Below are 20,984 nucleotides of genomic sequence, written 5' to 3' on the forward strand. Positions count from 1 at the left end.
TATCATTAATCAGTTAACAAGCATTTATTAAGTATTTGCTATACACTGGAAATGTGGGGAATTCAAAGAAAAATAGAAATTCTTTCCACTCTTCAAGAAGGGAGAAACAACCTGGCTGGCTGATGGTGTCAAAAACCCTAAAGCATTTTCTTAATCCTTCTCTTTAGGCATACAATTTTTACTACTTATTTCCTTTTTCTATATAAGTTGAAGATTTGTGCTTTTCTGGTTTTCTAACTATGGAATGAACTCACTGGCACTAAGATCCATGGTACTTTGTGGGCATTGTGCCATGATTTCCCTTTCCCAGGGTTCTACCTTCTACCTTGAATCTTTGCCCATTTCTTGCTGTGTTTAATTGACTCAAATCTTGTTTCCAAAAAACTTCAATGATTTGACAATGCAGCAGAGCTTTTTGTTGCTCTTAAAATGAAACTCCCCAGTTCCAATTTGTCTGATGATCACATGTCCAAGAGAGCTCATCTGTAAAATGAGCTGGAGAAGGAAATGACAAACCATTCCAGTAGCTTTGCCAAGAAAAACCTAAACAGGGTCACGAAAACTCAGACATGACTTAAAAGGTTCAACGATAGCAACAAAAAGTTAAATCCAAGGTAGTTTGGGATAGAGGGCACTAACCATTGAAGGAATCAAGGAAAACCTCATGTAGAGGAAGATATTTGAGCTGGCATTTTGAAAGAAGGAAAAAGAAACTCTGAGGCTCTCTCAAGGACCTGAGAGTGTGTCTAGGTGTTCTCAGATTTTTGAGCTGAAAGAAATTCACTGGCCAATACCTTGAAATATCCTTTTTTTCCAAAGCATGGCCACTAAAATGATGAAATAGAATCCTATAGGAAGCTTTGCTTTGATCTTGTAGTATATAAGAGTGAAACATTATATACTATGTATTTCCTTAATAATAAACTTGACTTTAATTTCATTTGGCCAAATTAAATTAGCCCACTTCTGGATGACATGCAATTTCCCTCACTGTTGAGATAAAGAAAAGGCTAAGATTAATTGGAAACAATGTGGAAAACAATGAAAACTTAGCATTTCTTCCAAGTTATTTTCTAGAAAATAACTCTTTTTAAAAATGAAAAATTAGTAAAGGAGTCACCATTTTGATTTATCTTTATACATTTATGAGTGTCTTTTATGTTATTTTAATGTTGTTCCAAAATTATATTAATTATTGTTGGGGATTTTTTTGGACTCTTGAGAAATTAATCTGTCCTGAGAGGTTACATTTGAAGTAAAATATTTGCCTTCTAAATTGCAAACATGAGGCTTTTTACTGTGAAGAGCTCATAAATAAGATGTGTTCAAGAGATGAGGCTGAGTACACTAAAGACAGAGATTCCCCAACCCTCCTCACTTAAATAGACACTCCTGCGAAGTGTATTTTCTACTGAATTGATTATACCCAGGAAATGATACATTTTCTTTGTTCTAATCAAACTCTTTTGGCTCTCTATTTTTTGAAGAGATTATTTAGAAAAATAGAAAAACCCTTTTCTCAAAGATTATTACATCAAACTTTATACTTTTCTCAAGGATATCCTTCTAGAGTGAGTGGGATAGAGGTGTAACCAGGGTGGAATGATGGGGCTTAGCCTTTAGTGCTAAATTTTGAAGGTACCTAAGGCACTTATGGTCCATCACCAAAAAATAACATAACCTAGCAACCATATGTGTTTTTTTATTTTTGAGTTTAGGTTTGTTATTTCATTGATGGAGAGAAACTTTAATACAACAGTCCTTTAATTTATGTAGTCTTAGAAGATATCCTGGTCTATGGAGAAATTAAGTGTATGGTCACAGAATATATTTCAGAGCAGGATTAAAATGCATGGTTCTGAGGCTAGCTCTCTATCCATTAAGCCATATTGCCTCTCAACATCTAGTTTCCAAGAAGTGCTGGTTAAAATAGGGAGCTATCAGACAATCCACTTCCATTTTCTGGAGTACTTACTTGTCTCAAAAGAATTCTTCTCTGGACTAGCCCTGCTCTGCTCTATCCTTACACCAGAACTGGTGTTCCTTTGTTTCTGCTCATGGGCATGAGGATACTGTTTTGACTGTAGAAATTGATTTGAAAACACTGATTATGGATGTTTTTTCCCCTCTCTGTTCTCCCTAGGTTCAAAATTGCCACTTATAGCTTTGGGATTCTCTGTAATCTAAGTAAGGGTTGGAAGGAACAGAAGATTCTGAGATCCAGGCCCAAAAAGAACTTGCCCTCTCTCCAACTTTTTTCCTGCTTTAGGGCCTTCAAGAATCCATGACTACTTTCTTACTGAGAATGTAATAAGCAATTTAGAGGGTTGGGCCAAATTTAATAAACTCATGCACAACCAAAATCACATTTGTGTTTTTATTCAAAACATTTTTTCTTATTATTTCTCAAGAATGTCCTTCTAGTTTTATGAATTTTTCTTCTTTCCTTGATAAAACATGTAAGTAATTTTATCTATGGGTGATAAAACTATAAGGCTAAAATTATTGCTTAAATTAAAATCAAGTTTGTTTATTTCTAGTGGACTTGTCAAAATTTGTGGATGTGGGATTTGTGTATGTGTGTCTGCATGCATGGCAAGTACCAGATTTATGCATAAGAAATTAAATAAGCTTTCCATCATCACATCAAATTCATTTAAATGATGTCTTAAAAGAATCATCCATATTATTTTATTGTATGAGGATTTTTTTTAAACATGGCTGGAGACAAATTTATCATCATGTTAGCTTGAGCAATCTTTTTGTTATGGAGAGATCTTTCAAAAGGTATCTCTTACATCCCTCCTCTCCACTTCCTCCCTCCTCATCTTGTGATTTCATCAGAACGGGAATTCACAGTATAGAAACTTCATTTGCTGATTTATGGCAACTCCTCCAAATGGATTATCTTAAAGAGTTTCTGAAATAATTTGTTAGTATATGTCAGAGGAAGGACTTTGAAGCTGAGTCTTCCTTCAAGACTACACTGCACTACTTCTCACCCTGTATGAGATATAGATACAAATATAGATATGGATGTGTGAAAAGAAAAAAAATTCAACCATGTTGACTCCTTTCCCTGACTCCAAGGTCAGTGCTCTATCCACTGTGCCATCTAGTTGCCCCTCTTTCTCATTTCATGAAACTGGTACATAGATTACAATTTGTTGCACCATAAAAACTGCTTTGTGGATTTATATCTAACAGCACAAAAGGTATTATAAAGCTTTGTTTGGTTGGAAAGGATCTTCTCCCTTTTTGGAAGCAAATATGTAAGTGTACTATGGAAAGAAAATTAGAATTTCATGATTGCCCAGATTAATTCTATTTGAGTTCGAATGAGATCAAGAAAATTAATTACCTGCTGTATTTGATGTTACTGGCCTGGCTATGGCTTCCGCTTTGGTCTCACAGAGAAAGTCATCGATGGAAGGGCTTAGAAGGGGTCTGCTTTCTTGCTGTTCATTCACCAGCTAAGGACAAATGAATACAGGTATCAGAAAGCTTGTTTTAGCAACAGAACCAGACTAATTACAATGCAGCCTTGCAACAAAATGGGAATAGCAAGCCTATCAAAAAAAATTAAGCTAAACAAACGAACAAACAAAATGAGCCTTCTAGCACTATCAAAATTCTACCCACCACTGCCCTCTTCCCCAGTGCAGTTATCTTTAATTTAAAAGCTTTTAAGCTTCCTCCCATTCTACAAGATTCTTTGAGTCAATTTCTATTGTTAAAGTGCCATTGGGACTCTTGTTCAGCCTCAATCATTAATAGCCAATCCTTGATTTCTCACTGCTAAACCAAGAAAATAACATGTTAAAAGTAGCAGGAATAGGTTTGGTTTCACAGTGTACATCTTCTAGGTAGGATGGCCCAATCATAATGTTCCTGTGTGCTCATGAGACGTGTCAGCACACACATATGTATTTACATGTATGTAAACTCTCAGTTAAAAATAGAAAGAGCCCAAGTTCCTTCTATGTTGTCTTGTATGGAATGAAAATACCATTTTATCATGGTGCCACTGAAAAGTGTTAATTGTACCAGTGCTTTGTATGTAATAGTCATGTCTTTAAAAGTTGAAATTTTTGTCAGTAATATTCCCTCTTGTTTTCTATTCTAATGGTAAAGAGCCTGCTATTGATTTCTTACAGTAATTTTCATTTTTGTGTCTCTATCTGCATTGCCGAATAGTGCCTGGTATACAGTAGTCAATTAATAAATGTTTGTTGAATTTAATTGAGCACCTTAGTTTGAAGCTACTCAATTTAACTCTTCACTTGCCCTCATCTGGCCATCTTTGATTAATGAGCTTAAAGTAAACGTGGAAGTTTACAAGGGAAATCATTTGAAGGAACACTTTGGGAAACCCATTTGGAAATTGAAATCTTCCTATGTGATTCAACTACTCACCCTGTAATTTATCTTCTTTGCAAGATTGGATTATTATTATTATTATTATTATTATTATTAGATCTCTTAAGATAAATCATTTATTTCTGGTTTGTTACTGGAGGGAGGGAGAACAACAAAGAAAAAAATAACTAGATATTTTACATATATTTAGAAACCTAAATTAGAAATATATGTAACTTCTAAAGCAGTAAGTAGAAGTCCACGGATGTTGTCTTGCTTCTGTGGGTTCCATGTTGTTATTTCACTGGCAGAATGACCCAGGTATGGTAATAGAGACCTGATGGCTGCTAACTATGGTCCCTTAACAAATTTTGGATAATTTCTCTAAATAAGCAAAAAGGAAGGAAGTATTTAATGCTTAATTAAATGCTTAATCAACATGGGAGTTCTATTAGGGAAAGGATTGTTTCATTTCCATCTTTGTAGTTCCAGAATCTAGCATAGACTTTGACTCATAGTAGGTGCTTAATAAATGCTTTTTAATTGTTTGAGTTATTAGTTGGATGAATGGTCGCTTGGATATTGACCATATTAATTTGATTCATCTGTACTATGAGACTCTACCTCTCTGATGAATTACAATCAGCAGCCATAGAGGGTTATTGCGATGCATAGCCTGGACTCTGATAGTGATAAATGTGAAGATTTGTTGTATTCTCTGAGCTTTAGCTACCAGGTTATAAAAAAGGTTATACATGACCTGTAGCTGGGGAGGATGTTCTCTCAAAACTGAAATCATGGTAGTCCTTGTTAAGGGAGAAGCTTAAGTGTTCAAGTCTCTCTTAAGAACATTTTAAAATCTCTCCAACAGCTTTTGTGTATTTTTGATGTATGAAGGTCACCCAATAATGTTGAGACAACATTCTGAAGATGTTCACCTAAACCAAAAAGTCCAGCATTCATTGCCAGGTCTCTGCCTCCAACTGAAAGAAGTTTGAATATTTTGGGACTATACCCTCATGTTTTAGAAAAATACTAATTGAATTTGGTAGAATGTGGGCTAGTCTGAGTTTCTGAGTGTCTGCTATGATTATCCTTTGTTATATAAAAGTCACCATTAGTATCCAGAAATAGAATAGAAATGTCCTGAATTAGATCTTCCAGAAAATAAAAAAAAATTGCTCCTCTCCTTCCTCTAGGTTTGCTATAGGTAGTGTTCCTTAGGAGGCAGTGTGGTAGAACAGGAAGACCCCTGCTAGGAGTTTGAGGACCTAGGTTCAAATCTTTATTCTTCCATTGCTACTTGGGTTACAGGGAGACAAGTTAGTCATTCTCACCTGTGGAACAATGAGGCTGATCTCCATGTCCACTAAGGTTGATTCTAACTCTAAATCCTGGATCCCAGGATCCAATATGTCCAGTGATCGTTGCTCAAGCTTTTGAAGCTTAGTGACTTCTGCTGTGCTGGCCAGCTATCTGTCCCTGACAATTCCACAGGAATATAGAAACTGCCAGTCATCTCATTTGAGATTGTCCACTTCGTGGTCATTGTGGTAGCATATTTGTCACTCCGGGGGAAGTGACATTTTATGTCCTGAAAGATTGATAGCTGCCTACACAAGCTTTAAAGTCTATTGAACCAGAAAGCTTTAATAGCTGAAGAAGGGCTCCTTTATTAAGGTACTACCTTGTGCTCGTGAAAGACAAATGAATAGCAATTACCAAGGAGAATCTCTTAAAGCAAAGGATTGATTCACCTTTGCCCTTGTATCCCCAACTTTGCTTTTTATATTACCAGCACTTGGTTCTTAAATTCAGTTTAAATCTCACCTATAACAAGGAGCCTTTCCTAATCCCCAGTGTCAGAGTGTCTTTCAGATGACCTCATCTGTATATTTCTTTCATATAACTCTGCAGTTATCTACTGTCTCCTCCATCACAGTGTATACTCCTTGAAAGTAGAGAACATATTTTTTGGCCTTTCTTTGTATTCCTAGTGCCCAGAGTGGTACATGGTACATAATAAGCACTTTATAAATGCTTGATACTAATGGATTTAGCAAAATTTCTGGCACATTATAGAAAGACATTTAACGAGTGCTTCATAATTGACTGATTTTTACGGCTTCTGTTGTGCCACCCAGAACCATATTGCACTCATTGACTGACATATATTCACTAATAAGAGGAATATGATATTTTTAACCCAAGTTGTTATTTTAGGTGTTGGACATTTATGTCGGGAGCAAGTATAGGATCATACAGATGTCTGTTGGAAACCATTTCTCTGTTACTATAATTTAGATTTAAGAAGGATAAAAGTTAACAATCAAAGAGGGCTAGCTCCCTTGGCTATAGCTTCAGGACATCTCAATATGGTAAGAATATTTGGTAAGTATAATTTGTATTACCTTGGCAGGCTTTAGAATTTCTTTAATGACAAATTTAGATTAAATTAAATTATTCTGCAGAAAAAAAGCCCCTAAACATTCATTGCTTCTCAAAGCCAGAACTCTGTGTTGACTACAATGATAAATATTAGGAATTGGTCTAAACTTCAGGAGAACAGCAAAAACGAGTCCCCAGAGTATTAGATTTCTGAAATTTATGCTCAGATGTAAATTATTTAGAGCCTCCTGTCAAGAGTAAACTTGATAAAAAAATAATATTACTATATAAGGGAGAAAATAATTTCAAAGTGAAAGACAAAAAAAGGCAATGGAATTGTTTATTTACATGAAAATAATATAGGAAACTATAAGGAAATGGGATAGTTTGTCTACAGAAAATCTGTGTTTGAGAAGCAATGGATAAGGCAGCCCAGTGAACTGGATGGTCGACTGAGTTGGGAGTCAAGGAGTACTTGAGTTTATATCTTGCCTCCGAAATACACTGGCTATATGACACTGTGCAAATTACTTATCTATCCTATCAGTGGAACCTGGATGGTATGTTGGAGAGAAGATATCAACCTGCTTTCATAGAGGGAGCTTTCTTCCTGGGAGTTCCTTATACCTACAAAATCACAGGTCTGGTTAAAAAAATTAAAGGAAGTGGGATGGTTTGCACCTAAAAATTTTATGTTGGAAACAATAAGGAAGTGGGATGGTCTATCCACATAAAAACCTTATTTGGGAAGCAGTAAGGGTAATTTTTTTTCTCATAAAAATGTCATATAGGAAACATAAGGCAGTAGGATGGTTTAGCTACATAAAAATCTCATAGGAAACAACCCTCAGAGGAAACTAAGGAAGTGGGTAGGTTTCTTGGCAGGCTTAATGCTTGTAGGCAAATCTGCTGAAAGTTAACAGAAGGATTTCGGCCTCTTTCCATCTCATTCAACCAAGCACTTCTTTAATTTTTTTTTTAAATAGGAAGATTGCTTAGCAATCTCTGTATTGATGGTTGATGGAAACAGGACCAGAAAACAGAATTGAAAAGTAGACTTTTTAATGTGAACAGTGCTAATTTCTATCCCTTTTATTTGTATGTTATTTATAGGAAAAGAAAGGTTTCTATTAGGTAGAATGTATTAGATTCTTGTAATATCGGTCTTTGTCTGGACCTAGTCTCCTAATTTGAATTTGGCACCCAGGCTGTTTTAAGCCCATCACCCCATTTATTTTTACCCCAAATTCCTTAGACTGGCTTCCCTGAACATTCTCCTAGGCATTTTCTGCATTTTCCTGCTTTCTAGGTCAATGTTTTATTTTTTCTCCTATGGGAAACTAGTTTGGTTCATATAAAACTTTGGAGGATGAGCAGAGTTTCTGAAGCAGGATGTAGGGTTTAGGAAGGAGGTAGAAGAAAGGAGATCTGGAAAAGTAATTGGGAGTTACCAGGGCAGAAATGAATGGCAGGTGATGCTTTCATTGCTTAGAAAGAAGAGAAGATGGGAGATACTGTGGCTAGATTTAGAGTCAGGAAAATCTAACTTCTAATTCTGCTTCAGATGGTTCCTAGATATATGATCTTGCCTTCTCTGGGCCTCAGATTGGACTTGATGATCTTTAGGGTTTCTTTAAAAGCTCTCTGTCTCTCTCTGTCTTTCTCTCTGTGTCTTTGTCTCTCTCTCTCTCTCTCTCTCTGTCTCTGTGTCTCTCTCTGTCTTTGTGTCTCTCCTCTCTGTCTCTCTGTCTCTCTCTCTCTTTATAGGGTAGGGAGTATATATATATATATATATATATATATATATACACACACACACACACACACACACATATATATATATATATATATATATATATATATATATATATATATATATATGAAAGCTCTGTATCTATGAGCTTATGAATCTAAGACTTCCTGGATCCAGAGCAGCTGGGAAGGCTTGATAAGTTATTGTAGTAGTATAGGACAGTCCTAATAAAGTGCTAATGTGGCAGTGTGGTCTATAAGTGACACGCCTTGCTAAAACAGTGCTGGATATGGGCTCAGAAGAACTGGGTTTGAAGTTTCAATCTTGTTTCTACTATATTGGTCAGATAATTATTATTATTTTTTTTTGTGCTTCACTTTCTGCTTCTGTAAATGAAAGGATTTCACTAGATAACCTTCAGATTGGACAAGACGACCTTCCAATTCTACATCATTCCATGATCAATTCTACCTTCTTGGGCTGGATTTCATATTTATTCATGTACTGAACAAGTGAAAGCATTCCTGATCTCTTGTGTGCCTATGTCCAAGCCAATGGTTTTGTTGAAAGGGATGAAGCATCTTTGTCACTCACATTCTTGACCTAAAGGGCTTTCCCTGATTTCAAAAAAGAAAAAAAAGGCGGGGGGGACATGGAACATCAGGAGCTATTTTCAAATACAAAAGAGTTGAGGCTTCAAGTTTTGGGGGGGCTTATTTATATATTTAATATTATGAGTTTATAATTTATCCAAACATTTATATTTTAATTTGGGGACAAAGGAGATCCATGATATCCTGGATGCTATCGAATGGCTCCCAAAACTAAATGCATTTTAAATATAACACAAGAGCCTCTAAAGATAATGACATATTTTCATGAACAAGGGAAAATCATTTTTTAGACCAAAGGACCTGGATTGTGTTTGATTTAAAAAGGAATGTTTCATTTTCATTTCTAAGTAGGTTAGAGAAAAACTCATCTGCTTCCACTGAACTGGGGGGAAAAAACTTAAGATAAAAAACCATATCATTAAAAGCAGACTGGAAAACAAGGTGTCAATACTTCCCCATTTTTCTGTCAATGCTGATTTTTTTTAAAATCCAGTTAAACAACTTGCCTTTTTTTTCTTACTGCATGTGAAACAATTAAACATTCTGAAGTTTTTCTTAATTAGTTTCTACATGAATGGAAAGTGTTCAGATCTGTTTTTAACACGGCGTAGGAGTTTGTGTTTGGAAACTCCCCATATGCCTTCTTTGTTTTTTTTTCCCCCTAACATTGTTGATTCAATGCAGGTGTCATATTCATCAATTAGGTTCCTGATTGGTGTTGTGCAATTGAGTTATCTGCCTGGGACCAGATGAGCTTTGTCCTTATTTAGAAAAGCACCTCAAACTAAATCATGTGTCAGTACACTTGTAAGAAGCCTAATCAATAGGATAAATAAAACAGTGAACCTAGCAGAAGGTATGGAAGAATCCATTCCCAGCCTAACAGAATTTCAGAGTTTTGAAGGGATTCCAGCCATTATCTAAGTTTTTGGCTATACTTTGATGACTTTCTAAAGTCATCTTCCTTTGCATTTTTTGATCTCTATTCAAGTGGAAGCTAATATCTTGAATAGTTTTGAAAGATTCCCATTGGTTTTCTGGATTTGGGGAGGACATATCAGGCTAGAAATATAAGTAGTAAATGCAAGCACATAAGAAATTTGTAGCAAATCATTTTTGACTGAATTTAGTTCTTATGAGATCACCTAGAACAGGGGTTCTCAAACTATGGCCTGTGGGCCAGATGGGGCCGCTGAGGACTGCTGGGTTAAGGCAAATGGGCTGAGGGGAGGAGACAGAGTATGAGCTTTAGTTTTTACTATAGTCTGGCCCTCCAACTGTCTGAGGGACAGTGAACTGGCCCCCTATTTAAAAAGTTTGAGGACCACTGAGTCCTAGAATATTCTCTTGGCATTAAAAATACCTAAATACAGCAAGGCCATGGGAGATTTCTGGAGATGAGACCCAGAATCTTTTCAACATGGAGGAAAATGAGTTAGCTTATGAAATGTTCAATGCCTTCACTGGAAATGTGAAAACAGGGAAGAATTCTAGAACTGAGATTTCATGAATATAGGATACTCCCAGGTAAGAAATCTCCTTTTACCAATGCAGTTTTAGATAATTATCTGGACCTAGAGTACTCAGAGTTTAAGTGATTTGATAGGGTCACATAACTAGTGTGTGTCCAAGAAAAACTTAAATCCAGGCCTTCCTGCTTTTGGAACAGGTTCTCTACCTATTATACCACACTGTCTCTCTGTGTGCCAATATTGACCAAAAATATTACCCTATTAATAGATCTGACTTGTGAAAGAAAATTTTATATATTATATATGGTGTGGATTCCAATATATTTTAATTTAACAAATGTAGTAGAACTTAGTTCAACAAAATGATTAGCATTGATGATAGGAGTAGAAACAAAGCCCTAATTAATGTATTGTAGGACTGGCACTCCATGGCACTAGGAGAAGGAAGAATAGGCAGTTGCTGGTGTCTGATCGGGAAGCTTCTCTCTATTCCTCTGCTTTTACTACAATGAAGCATCTGTGGAAAACAGAGTTATATAAGGATTATAGTGCAGAGGAAAGGGATGGGATTCAAAGATATAAGGAAGTAAGTAGATAGTTGGTGTCTGGTGAAAAGTGATAGATATCAAGACTCATCTTGTGAAGAGGGTTTGAGTTAGGTAATAAAGTCAGTGATTCTGGGAAACCATTATTAATGGGCAATTAATGCCAGTTTTCATGCCAATTTATAAGAGGACTAGGAAAGAGCAAAAAGCTCCAGGAGGCACAGCAATAGTTGGCCTCCTCTTTGTCACACCCCAACTCACTAACTTAGAGTGGATTTCCCATCATCTCTAGGACCAAATATAACATACTGCTTTACAACCTAGCTCTTTCCTATCTTTCCAGTCTTCTTATATATTTTTTGAGTATTCTTCAATACAATAACAGTGTTATTCCTCTTATATCATTATCCATGTCTAAATACTCTACTTTTTCTTGGGTTGTCCCCAATATGTGGAATACTCTCACCCTGCAGACTTTCTTGCTATTGTACTTAAAATTCACCTATCAGACCTTAACAAACTCTTTATTTTTTCTCCTTCAAATACTTCATCAAATATGAAGGATCATGGACTTAGAGATGAAAGAGATCTTGATGGTCATCTTAGACCAACCCCTTCATCTTACAGTTAAGGGAAATGAGACTCAGAGAAGTTGCCAAAGAGTATGAAATACTAAGAGATGAAGCTGGGATTTGAACCTTAACTCTTAGTCCTAAATGCTTTCCACTATACTGTGATGTCTCTCATTTTTGCTGTGTACTGAAATAGGCTCACTAGGACTATTCTTCTTGACTGCTATATGACTCTACTTCTGTTTCTTTGTGATATTTGAAATGGGTCAGTCCAGGATCATCTGAATCCTGGATTATATAATGTGCTTGAGTCTTTGTTGATGCTCAGGCCATGCATTCATAAAGCATGAATGGGTAACAATCACAATCATATAACTCTTTTGGATGTTCAGAAATTATTGAGTTCAGATTCCACATTCAACATTATCTTCACTTTGTTCATAAAACTAGAGAAAAACTCACGGACTTCTGAAGCTGGGGATAGGAATAAAGCTGAAAGATGATTCATGGACAACAGGCAAAAATACATAGAAACACAACGTAGCAGTACTGATACTCTAAAGCTTTGTGATTATCATTTAATCTGATGAATGATTACTGAGCAAATGAAAGGTTGCATGTTACATTAACTTTATTGGATATGGGTGAGTTTCCAAGAAACTCAACACTGTCAGCAAGTAAATTAGTTATTTTCCAACCTATTAATAACTTAAGACGTGAAACATCAGTTCTCCCCTTCCCCATCAGACCATGGATAGAGATGATTCTACAAAATGGGGTAATGGGCCACTCACAGCATTCTCATGAACATTGCCCTTCACTGGGGGACTTGATGTAGAGACACCAGCACAAAAATGCTTCATGACACTAGTATATTCATACAGGTAGGCTAGGAGAACAAAAGATGATATGGGACATAGATTGAATGCTATGGTCACCATGGGAAGTACTCACTTTTTCAGATCATCCTGCTTCTTTTTTATTTTTTATTTTGCCTGGTATACACCACTGGTGCATAACAGTGAAGAGTCCATGTGGGTGTATCAAGTAATAAAAGTGTGCATTCAACTGAGAAGTAACTGGATAACAGCTGTCACTGAATCAATTTATTTAAAAAAAAAACCACCTAGCACAACAGGTGCCAAAAATGTTTATGAATAGGTGTTCTTGTGTTGCCAATTCATAAACAAGACAGCGTGCAACAAGAATAGGATGCATGAAAGAAAGCAGTCTAGAACTCTCATGCAGTAAAGCTTTAACTGATTGTCAAAAACACATAGCAATGATAGACAGATGTTAGAGGAGGAAATTGACATCCACTCTTTTCTGAATACAAGAACAGGGCAATAATCATTTTGGACAAAACATTTTGTCAAGATTGTGGGAAGAACAGTCACTTTGGAAATTTAAGGAGGTTAACTGAAAATCATATAATTGAGAAAAAAATCCTTGTTCGGGCAAAAGAGAAAGGGAGTTCAATAGACTAATGTATGCCCTGAAATGCAGCATATGTACATTGCTGCAAAATGGAATCAGTAGTGATCTTCTGGATCAGAAAGGCTCATCTACATACTCATAGATATCTGAGACCCCCCAATGTATCTATCATCCCTGTCACTCATGTGGCAGTCTCATGAGCAGCTGCGAATAGAACTGGCTAGATATTTTGGCTGAGATAAATCCACAAAGGTCATATAGACTCAGAGGAACTCTGCCAAGCATCTAACGGATGCAAAATGGAAAGTGGGTGGAATAACTGGAGTCTGGAAAAGTTGATAAATACCAAGCAACTGCACCAACATGTTCTGTGCGTCATTGAAATGAAGCTCTCTCTATTTTGTAGATTAAAACATGACACCACACACACACACACACACACACACACACACACACACAACACACACATCCTAACAACTCTGAAAATATAAAATTCAGCCAAAACTTCCTTGGCTCTCTTTAACAGACGTTTTCCTTACCCAATTTGGATGTAACGTGTCATTATAATTTTCATTACTTGCAACATAACGTTGAGGATAAAACAAAACCACATATGTTTTTTAGCAACTGGAAGAAAAGATTTGCTGATGGAATAAAGTGAACTGCTAAAACATAGCTTTGGGCATAAATGCCTTTTCTAAGGGTCTTCAGGGGGGCATGTTGACTTTAGACACATCCTGTTCAGGTGAACAAATCATTGTATTGACTGGATTTGGAAAAATGAAATGTGGAACATAGCATCATAAACTACATTATACATTCATTGTAAATAAAAATTTAATTTTCTTTTAGAAATAAAAATAAAAAATAATTGGGGGATATGGCAGCACCCCAAACTGAGGGTAGATAATTTTGTATGTTATTTTTTTGTTGAAGGTGGTAGGGGGATCTAGAGCTATGATTCCACAAGTACAGGGAACTCCCCATATGAAAACTTATTTTAAGGAGGCAGATTGTTGCTTGCTTCTCTCACCTGAATTAAAGAATCATGGAATTGCATATTTAGAGATGGACATAGGGGTCAACTAGTCGAACCCCCTCATTTTATAGTTGAGGGAACTGAGGTCCAGACAGTTTAATCATTTGTTCAAAGCTCACAGGTAGTGAGTAGCATACCTTGGATTCTGAGTCCAAAATCCAGTTCTCTTTCTACTGTATTGCAGAATCTTAGAGAGTTATCTGGAAGCATGGAGAACTTGATGACTTGCCCTTGATCACAAAGCTCACATATGTCAGAGCCGAGACTTGAATTCAGGTCTCACTGATTTCAAGGCTAGCCCTCTATCCACTACTCCATGCCATCTCTCTTATATATACATATATGCATTAATTTTGCAGGATGATTCAAAAGCCCGGCTGCCTCCCACACATCATCAGAGAGCCCCTGCACATATGCCCAAATTTGCTTCTCGTAATTAAGTTATCACAAATGCAAAAATTGGCCCCCTTGTGCTTATAGACTAAACAGCGCTGATGATATCAAGGTCATCGCATAGGCAAAACTTTGCACAAGTAATTTCTGGCAAGTGGACTTTTGGATCACCCTTCAAAGTTAGTTATCCATAACAATATGTGTATACATATGTTTGCAATGCACATATTCACAACATGGATATATTTAACATTTAAGAAAATCAGTTTAGAAAATCTACTGGCAAACTGACATATGTCTATGGGCTCTACGTCAAATAACTTTGTCAATTGGAATTTGCATTTAGTTTTATTTTTATTCCAAAGTACTATTCAATGAATGATTATCCATTTCCCAAAGATTCTTTTTAATAATCCTTCATAATGAAGCAACATTTGTTGTATTTGTATGTATACATATATTTAAAAAAATAACTAAGATTGAGTAATGAAAATTAATATCCATAATTAAGTACTAAATTGTATTTTCTTTCCCTCCCCCCAATTTTACATTTTATAATTGTTTCAGTGAAAACTGTCTCTTTTTTTTTTTTTATTGGTTCAAAAGAGTGAATGTTTCTCCACTAGTTAAAAACCAGTCTCTGATCGATTAACATATGTCAGCTTCCTACTGGAACCCTATTGGTCTGCCCACCTGTGATGTCATAGTAAGGAGGGGCTTTTCTTCAGCAGACTCCTCCCTCGGTATCTCCTTCATCACCATGGCAACAGCCTTATCGGCTGCCCTAGAGCTTTTCCCCTATAACAGCGAAATCAACAATGACTTGGGTCAGGAGGAAAACGTGAACTTGTTATTTGATACAAGAAATTCTAACTGGTTAAAGAACAATCCACAACATAAATGAAGACAGAGTAGGAAGGTAGAAGGAAGTCTTGAGGTTCTTGGCTGAGAACAAAATACACAAAAATACTGGAAAGGAGATTTATGAACATCTAGTTAGTGTATACAACTTTACCACGGACATTATATATGTTATATTTAATATGAACATCGTGTTTTATATTTGTAATAAGTTTAAAATGCAATTTTCATGACATCAACAATAATTTAGAAATCCCTCACTTATGTCACATCTTTCCTGGTAGAATGCAAGCTCGTTGAGGGTTGGGATTATTTCTGTCATTGAATACCCATTGCCTAGGATAGTGCCAGGAAATGCTTGGTAAATACTTGTTGATTGATGGATTGATTGAATGATAATGGTACATCCAATTTGAGATAAGGAATAGTATTGAACTACCCCAGAAGGCCCACTTCCAGAGGACCACATTGAAGGTAGCAAACACTCTAATTCGCCTAGAGTAGAGTGGAAAATGAATGGTGGTTTTATAATTTGCCCAGCCTCCTGTGGGATGGTAGTCTGACCATGGATCTCTTTCTTGACTATCAAGATGTCTGAGACTAAGAAATTGACCTGAGTTATAAAGATGTCATTTTAAGGAACGTCATAAGTCCAGACATAAGCCAAAGAATGGTTAATGGGTGAATTAGCAGCTATGCTCTCCAAAGACAATACTTGTAGACTAACATTTCATAATTCCAGAGAATAACAGGATAACAGGATTCCCCAGATGCCCCATTGTTTACTTTGAAAAAAATGAAATTTCTTATCACTAAAGACAATGGGGAACTTGAAAAACTCTCAATCTGTTCAAAACATGATCTGCTAAGAACTTAGATGTTTTTCAGGTGATGTGGAAATTCAAATCTTTTACGAAAAGAAAATAAACTTCACTTTTTAAATCAGCTCCTCAAAGCTTATTTTCTCATCACCTTGTATAAACAAAAGGCTTTTCTAGAGATGGGGAATTCGATCCTAAGAATGCATCTAATGGTTTGCCTTGGCAGTGTGCTGAAAAAAAATGGAAATGGGGTTCACAGGGATATGGCAGTATTCTGTACATGGTAGATTAAAGAGTGTGATGGAATTTTGGTGGCCAATATCTGAAAAGGGCAATATCTGCTAAGGTCACTGCTAACCTCTAAGGCCAAGATTATTTTGATAACCACAAAACAACAAAGGGAGATGGAATTCTTCCACTAGGGTACACATATGGCTTTCAAAGTGTATCTCATTAAACAAAGTCTCCATTTAAAAGACAACTCCCCCCACACTTTTCTTTTAAAAAAAGAAACCACTATCTAATTTTCTCACCCTTTTCCTTCATAAAATTTAAAAGCTAGTAATTTATTTCTGAGAACAATTATATATTCTCTTTTCTGTGAGATTAAATTTTAGAATGTGTACAATTGCCTGAATTGCTAGACATTTTTCCTTAAAGGGAAATGTCCCTTTGTTTCTCGAATCTGAGTACGGGATTTCAGAAATTTCCCCAACCTTCTCAATGGCAGCCATCTTCACAGGCAATCTGATTGCAGTGACACATAATTCTTGACCTATGTACGGCTAAACATCTGAATGCATTATTACACAGGAGTTCTTCTAGCGTGGAACAATATTGATGCTTCACATAAGACTGTATATAATTCCATGTTTTGTGAAGAGATTTCTTAGATCACTACTAAAACCATATAACATTTCATTACTGATGTGAAAATTAGTTTGCTGTCACATTCACCCTGAAAACATAGAAAGTCAGAAGAGGCCATCTACAAACTAAACCAGTGCTAAATAAGCATGACAGTCTTTGTAGTTTATATTCCCAAAGAGCATAATCCACCCATGAAGATTTCTTTCCATGCTCCCAGAAGTTTCGAACAATAGAGGCATGCTCGAGTCTGAATTCCTTTTTTTTTCTATTCAAAAGAAATAAGACCTACGATAACCAGTGTAATTAAAATAAATCAAATAAAAAAAAATTAAGAGTTTCATTTCTTGGACTAAGAGAACATAATGTCAATTGGTCAGCATTTCAAAGATTCTAATTCTAACCTTCAGAATATATATATCACTTATTTGAAATGCTACCAATCCATAAACTTTTTTGAATTAAAAAAATATGTGCAACTGGAGTAGCTGGGATTAGCAACTGACATGCTATTTTACTAAAGAAAAGAAATAAATAAAAATTAGTCCTTTCATGCTGAACTCTAGAACAAAGCAGTGATCAGCGAGAAAGGATGTATCGGAAACACATGCGGTGCTGTTTATTTCTTGCACAGTAGGAAAACCCACCAAGGCCAGAGTCAGGTCACTTTTTTGGAGACAGTGCCACTTTTTCTTCAAGGTTACACCTACTACCTGGAAAGAGTCATGACACCCACGTTAGAGCTTATGGTGAACTTTCCCCCCTCTCACAAGCACTCCGCGTCTGAAGGGACCCCAAATCTCATTGTGTTGGGAAGTGTGGCTACAGTCAGAGGGCAGAATTGTAAACGCTGCAAAAATGACATCCTGGGGTTCCAGCTTTCACTCCTGTCTCCCACCAATTCAAATGGGCTTTATTGTCCATCAAAGGAAGACTTCCTCCCACCCCTGACCCCACCTCTGCTGGGTGTCTTCGAAATCAAGCAGTGTTCTTGCTCGATCTCCCGTTCATCCCTAACCAGAGTGACTCTGACCCTCAGAGCCTAGCTTATGGTGGGGATTCAGGGCCATCAGCAGTTCTATTGGGCTGTCTGGAATCGGGACTGTTTATTTTCTCTTTAAAATTCAGTGAGCTATGGCTTCAAGCTTGGAAGGAACACGTGCATGCCATGAAAATGCAGATTTCAAACTCGTTTTTCTGAATATAACCACACTTAGAGGTCAATATTGCTTATTGCTCTATTGTTTGTATTAGCATGATGGCAACAAAATAGACTCCAAATATTCTTTCATGCATGTAAGTGAATTTATAAGTCATATTTTTTCCCGACAAGGTTTTTCACAAGGGAGTACAGAAAGACTTGAGAAGTCAATCATCATGTCGTGATATTCTCTGCATACTATTTCAGGCTGTTCTTTCACCATTTGTCATTTGAGAAGATTTGTGCCCTGACAGTTGAATTTCAAGGAATCCTTTTGGATATTTGGACAATGATGTGAACAACAAAATGGGGAAATTCCATTATTCCTTTGGGTTTGTGGCTTTGATTTTTATAGGAGCTCATGCTTTTCCTGAGGGTCACATTTGAGGTTTATGAGATATTTATGAGGGCAAATAGATTTATGGGTAATTTGCATATATCCAGACAGTGAATAAATTATGCAAGGCAAGAGTTCTGATAATAAACACTAAGCCTTAGAACAACTCCTTCCCCAGGGCTTATAATAGTAAACAAAGATTAATTATGATATAATTTGTATATAATAAGACATGAAGATCTGTTAAGAAAACTATTTCTCCATCTTCTTGTCTTGTACTCTATATAGAATTTGAGCCCAAATGATAATCTTGTATCCTCTTAGGAGCTGAGACCAATGCAATCTGATTGGTAGCCCCACAATGGTGACCCATATAATTTTTCAGATCATTATTGTTTGACATGACTGAATTCAGGGAACACTGTTGGCCAGAGGCAACATCCAGGGGCAGTTTGCTAGTTTGAGGGGAATTGGATCAGAAGGCCCTACAGGTTTAAATCCTGCTTTGGATATTAGCTATGTGTCTCTAGGCAAGTCACTAACCTTTCATCACCAGTTTCTTCATCTGTAAATGGAGATAATATACCTCATAGGGTTGTTGTGAGGAACAAATGGAATAAAAAACACATGTGTAAAATGCCTTGCAAACCTTAAATCTCTTTATAAATGCTATTAATAATAATAACGATAATGATAACAACCCCATGTTGTGCTGATTCACAAAGCAGAAATACCAATCACCTAGTGTTGTAAGAATGCTCATGTGTCCATCCCTAGTAAACCTTTCTAGTTGTCTATGTGATAGCTTTTATGTTTGGCTGGGAAACTTTTTTCAGGAAGTCAGAACAGATTGTTTCAAAGAAATTGAAAAGGCTTTGAAAAGTGCTTTCTTTGTCCAATCCAGTCCCATTGATAAGCAAATATCATCCACAGTCATATAGACTGGACACAGCATACAATCCTTTTCTCCCTGACAGAAAAAATTGCTCAACTATTTCAAACTAGCAAGGTATCCCACATCATTAGATTTGGGAAAGACCTTGAGCCCACCTAGCCTAATTCATACCAATTCATGGATGAATAAGAACTCTCACTTTAACAAAGCAGGAAACATTCCACTTTACAGATGAGAAAACTGAGGCTCAGCAAAGTTAAATAACTTGCCCATAGTCACATCGTTAGTAAGTTAGAAATCAGATTTGAATCCAGGTCTTCCTAACTCCAGTCTAACACTTTATATACTATGCTATATTGCCTTTAAGTCTTTTTTTTTTCTTGAAAATTAAAAAAAAAAACCAAAAGTTGAATGTTTAATACATTGAAATTCTTCCTAAAGACTCTACAAAAATAAAGATCTCCTAAGGGCTACATGGAATTAAAAAAAGAAACAGACAGATTTAGATATAATTTACACAAATTGGATAGACTAATCACAGAATCATGGAATTGGAAGGGACCTGTGAGGCCATTTAATCCAGATGGTGCCTAAACTAGAGGTGTCTCTCTAAGTTTCCTTAGAAAGGAAATTGTAAATGCTGCAAAAATGACATCTTAGGGTTCCAGCTTTTGCTTCTGACTCAAAGACCTGTACTCAAAAACCTCCAGGAAAAAAGGAACACCCAAATGTGAGCAAAGATGCTGGGTTTGAATACCTTCAATCAGCAAGTCATGTGGTCTTGGTTTTCTTATATATAACAATGGGATTGGACTATACAGCTTCAAAAGACTTTTTCAACTCTACATGTTGGATCCTCAGGGGAGTTGGTATCACTTCTCAAGAACTCATGATAGTCTTTGCTTATATTAAGCCTAAAATCTGTTTTTTTAATTCTCGAGCAATTTCCTAATTACAGATTATATTACTACTTCCATGATGGCTACAATTGTTCATTTTCTTATGTCTATTATAATTAATCTAGGCCCTTTCAATTTAATGTATCTATGACTATGTGTACAAATGTATATGTGCACATAAATATGAATGTAAGAATATGTTAAATACATATATATGAAATCAGGTCTAGTCTCTTTCTCTTTTTCTCTTCATCTTTGATTCTGTTTAGTTCTCTGTTTCTATTTCTCAGTCTTTCTCTGTCTCTGTCTATTTGTCTTTCTGTCTGTTTCTGTCTCTCTCCCCTTCTTCCCCTCCACATATATACATGCATACATTCATATATACATACATAGATGCATGTGTCTATATTATCATGAAGGGGGAAATAGAATTATGGAAAACATAAGGGAGAAGACATCTGAAATCTTTATCTAATAGCAGCTCATAAATGACCTTAGGAACTAGAGTTTGGAGAATTTTTCCATATAGCT

The 20,984-nt window shown here is 36.2% G+C and overlaps 1 protein-coding gene across 5 annotated transcripts in view; it reads right to left on the reverse strand.

Annotated features, from left to right (window-relative positions):
• Positions 1-20,984, reverse strand: part of PEX5L (peroxisomal biogenesis factor 5 like) — a 260,490-nt gene that overhangs the window by 88,219 nt on the left and 151,287 nt on the right. For 3 of the 5 annotated variants that reach the window (XM_074298262.1, XM_074298261.1, XM_074298265.1), the window contains one exon: positions 3,362-3,473. In XM_074298262.1, the coding sequence (XP_074154363.1) occupies positions 3,362-3,473 (112 nt within the window). Of the gene's footprint in view, positions 1-3,361; positions 3,474-15,265; positions 15,371-20,984 lie in introns of all 5 variants that reach the window. The other 2 variants (XM_074298260.1, XM_074298263.1) reach the window with 1 other exon arrangement.

This window comes from Sminthopsis crassicaudata, chromosome 3 (genome assembly GCF_048593235.1).
Source record: "Sminthopsis crassicaudata isolate SCR6 chromosome 3, ASM4859323v1, whole genome shotgun sequence".
Taxonomy (NCBI): domain Eukaryota; kingdom Metazoa; phylum Chordata; class Mammalia; order Dasyuromorphia; family Dasyuridae; genus Sminthopsis; species Sminthopsis crassicaudata.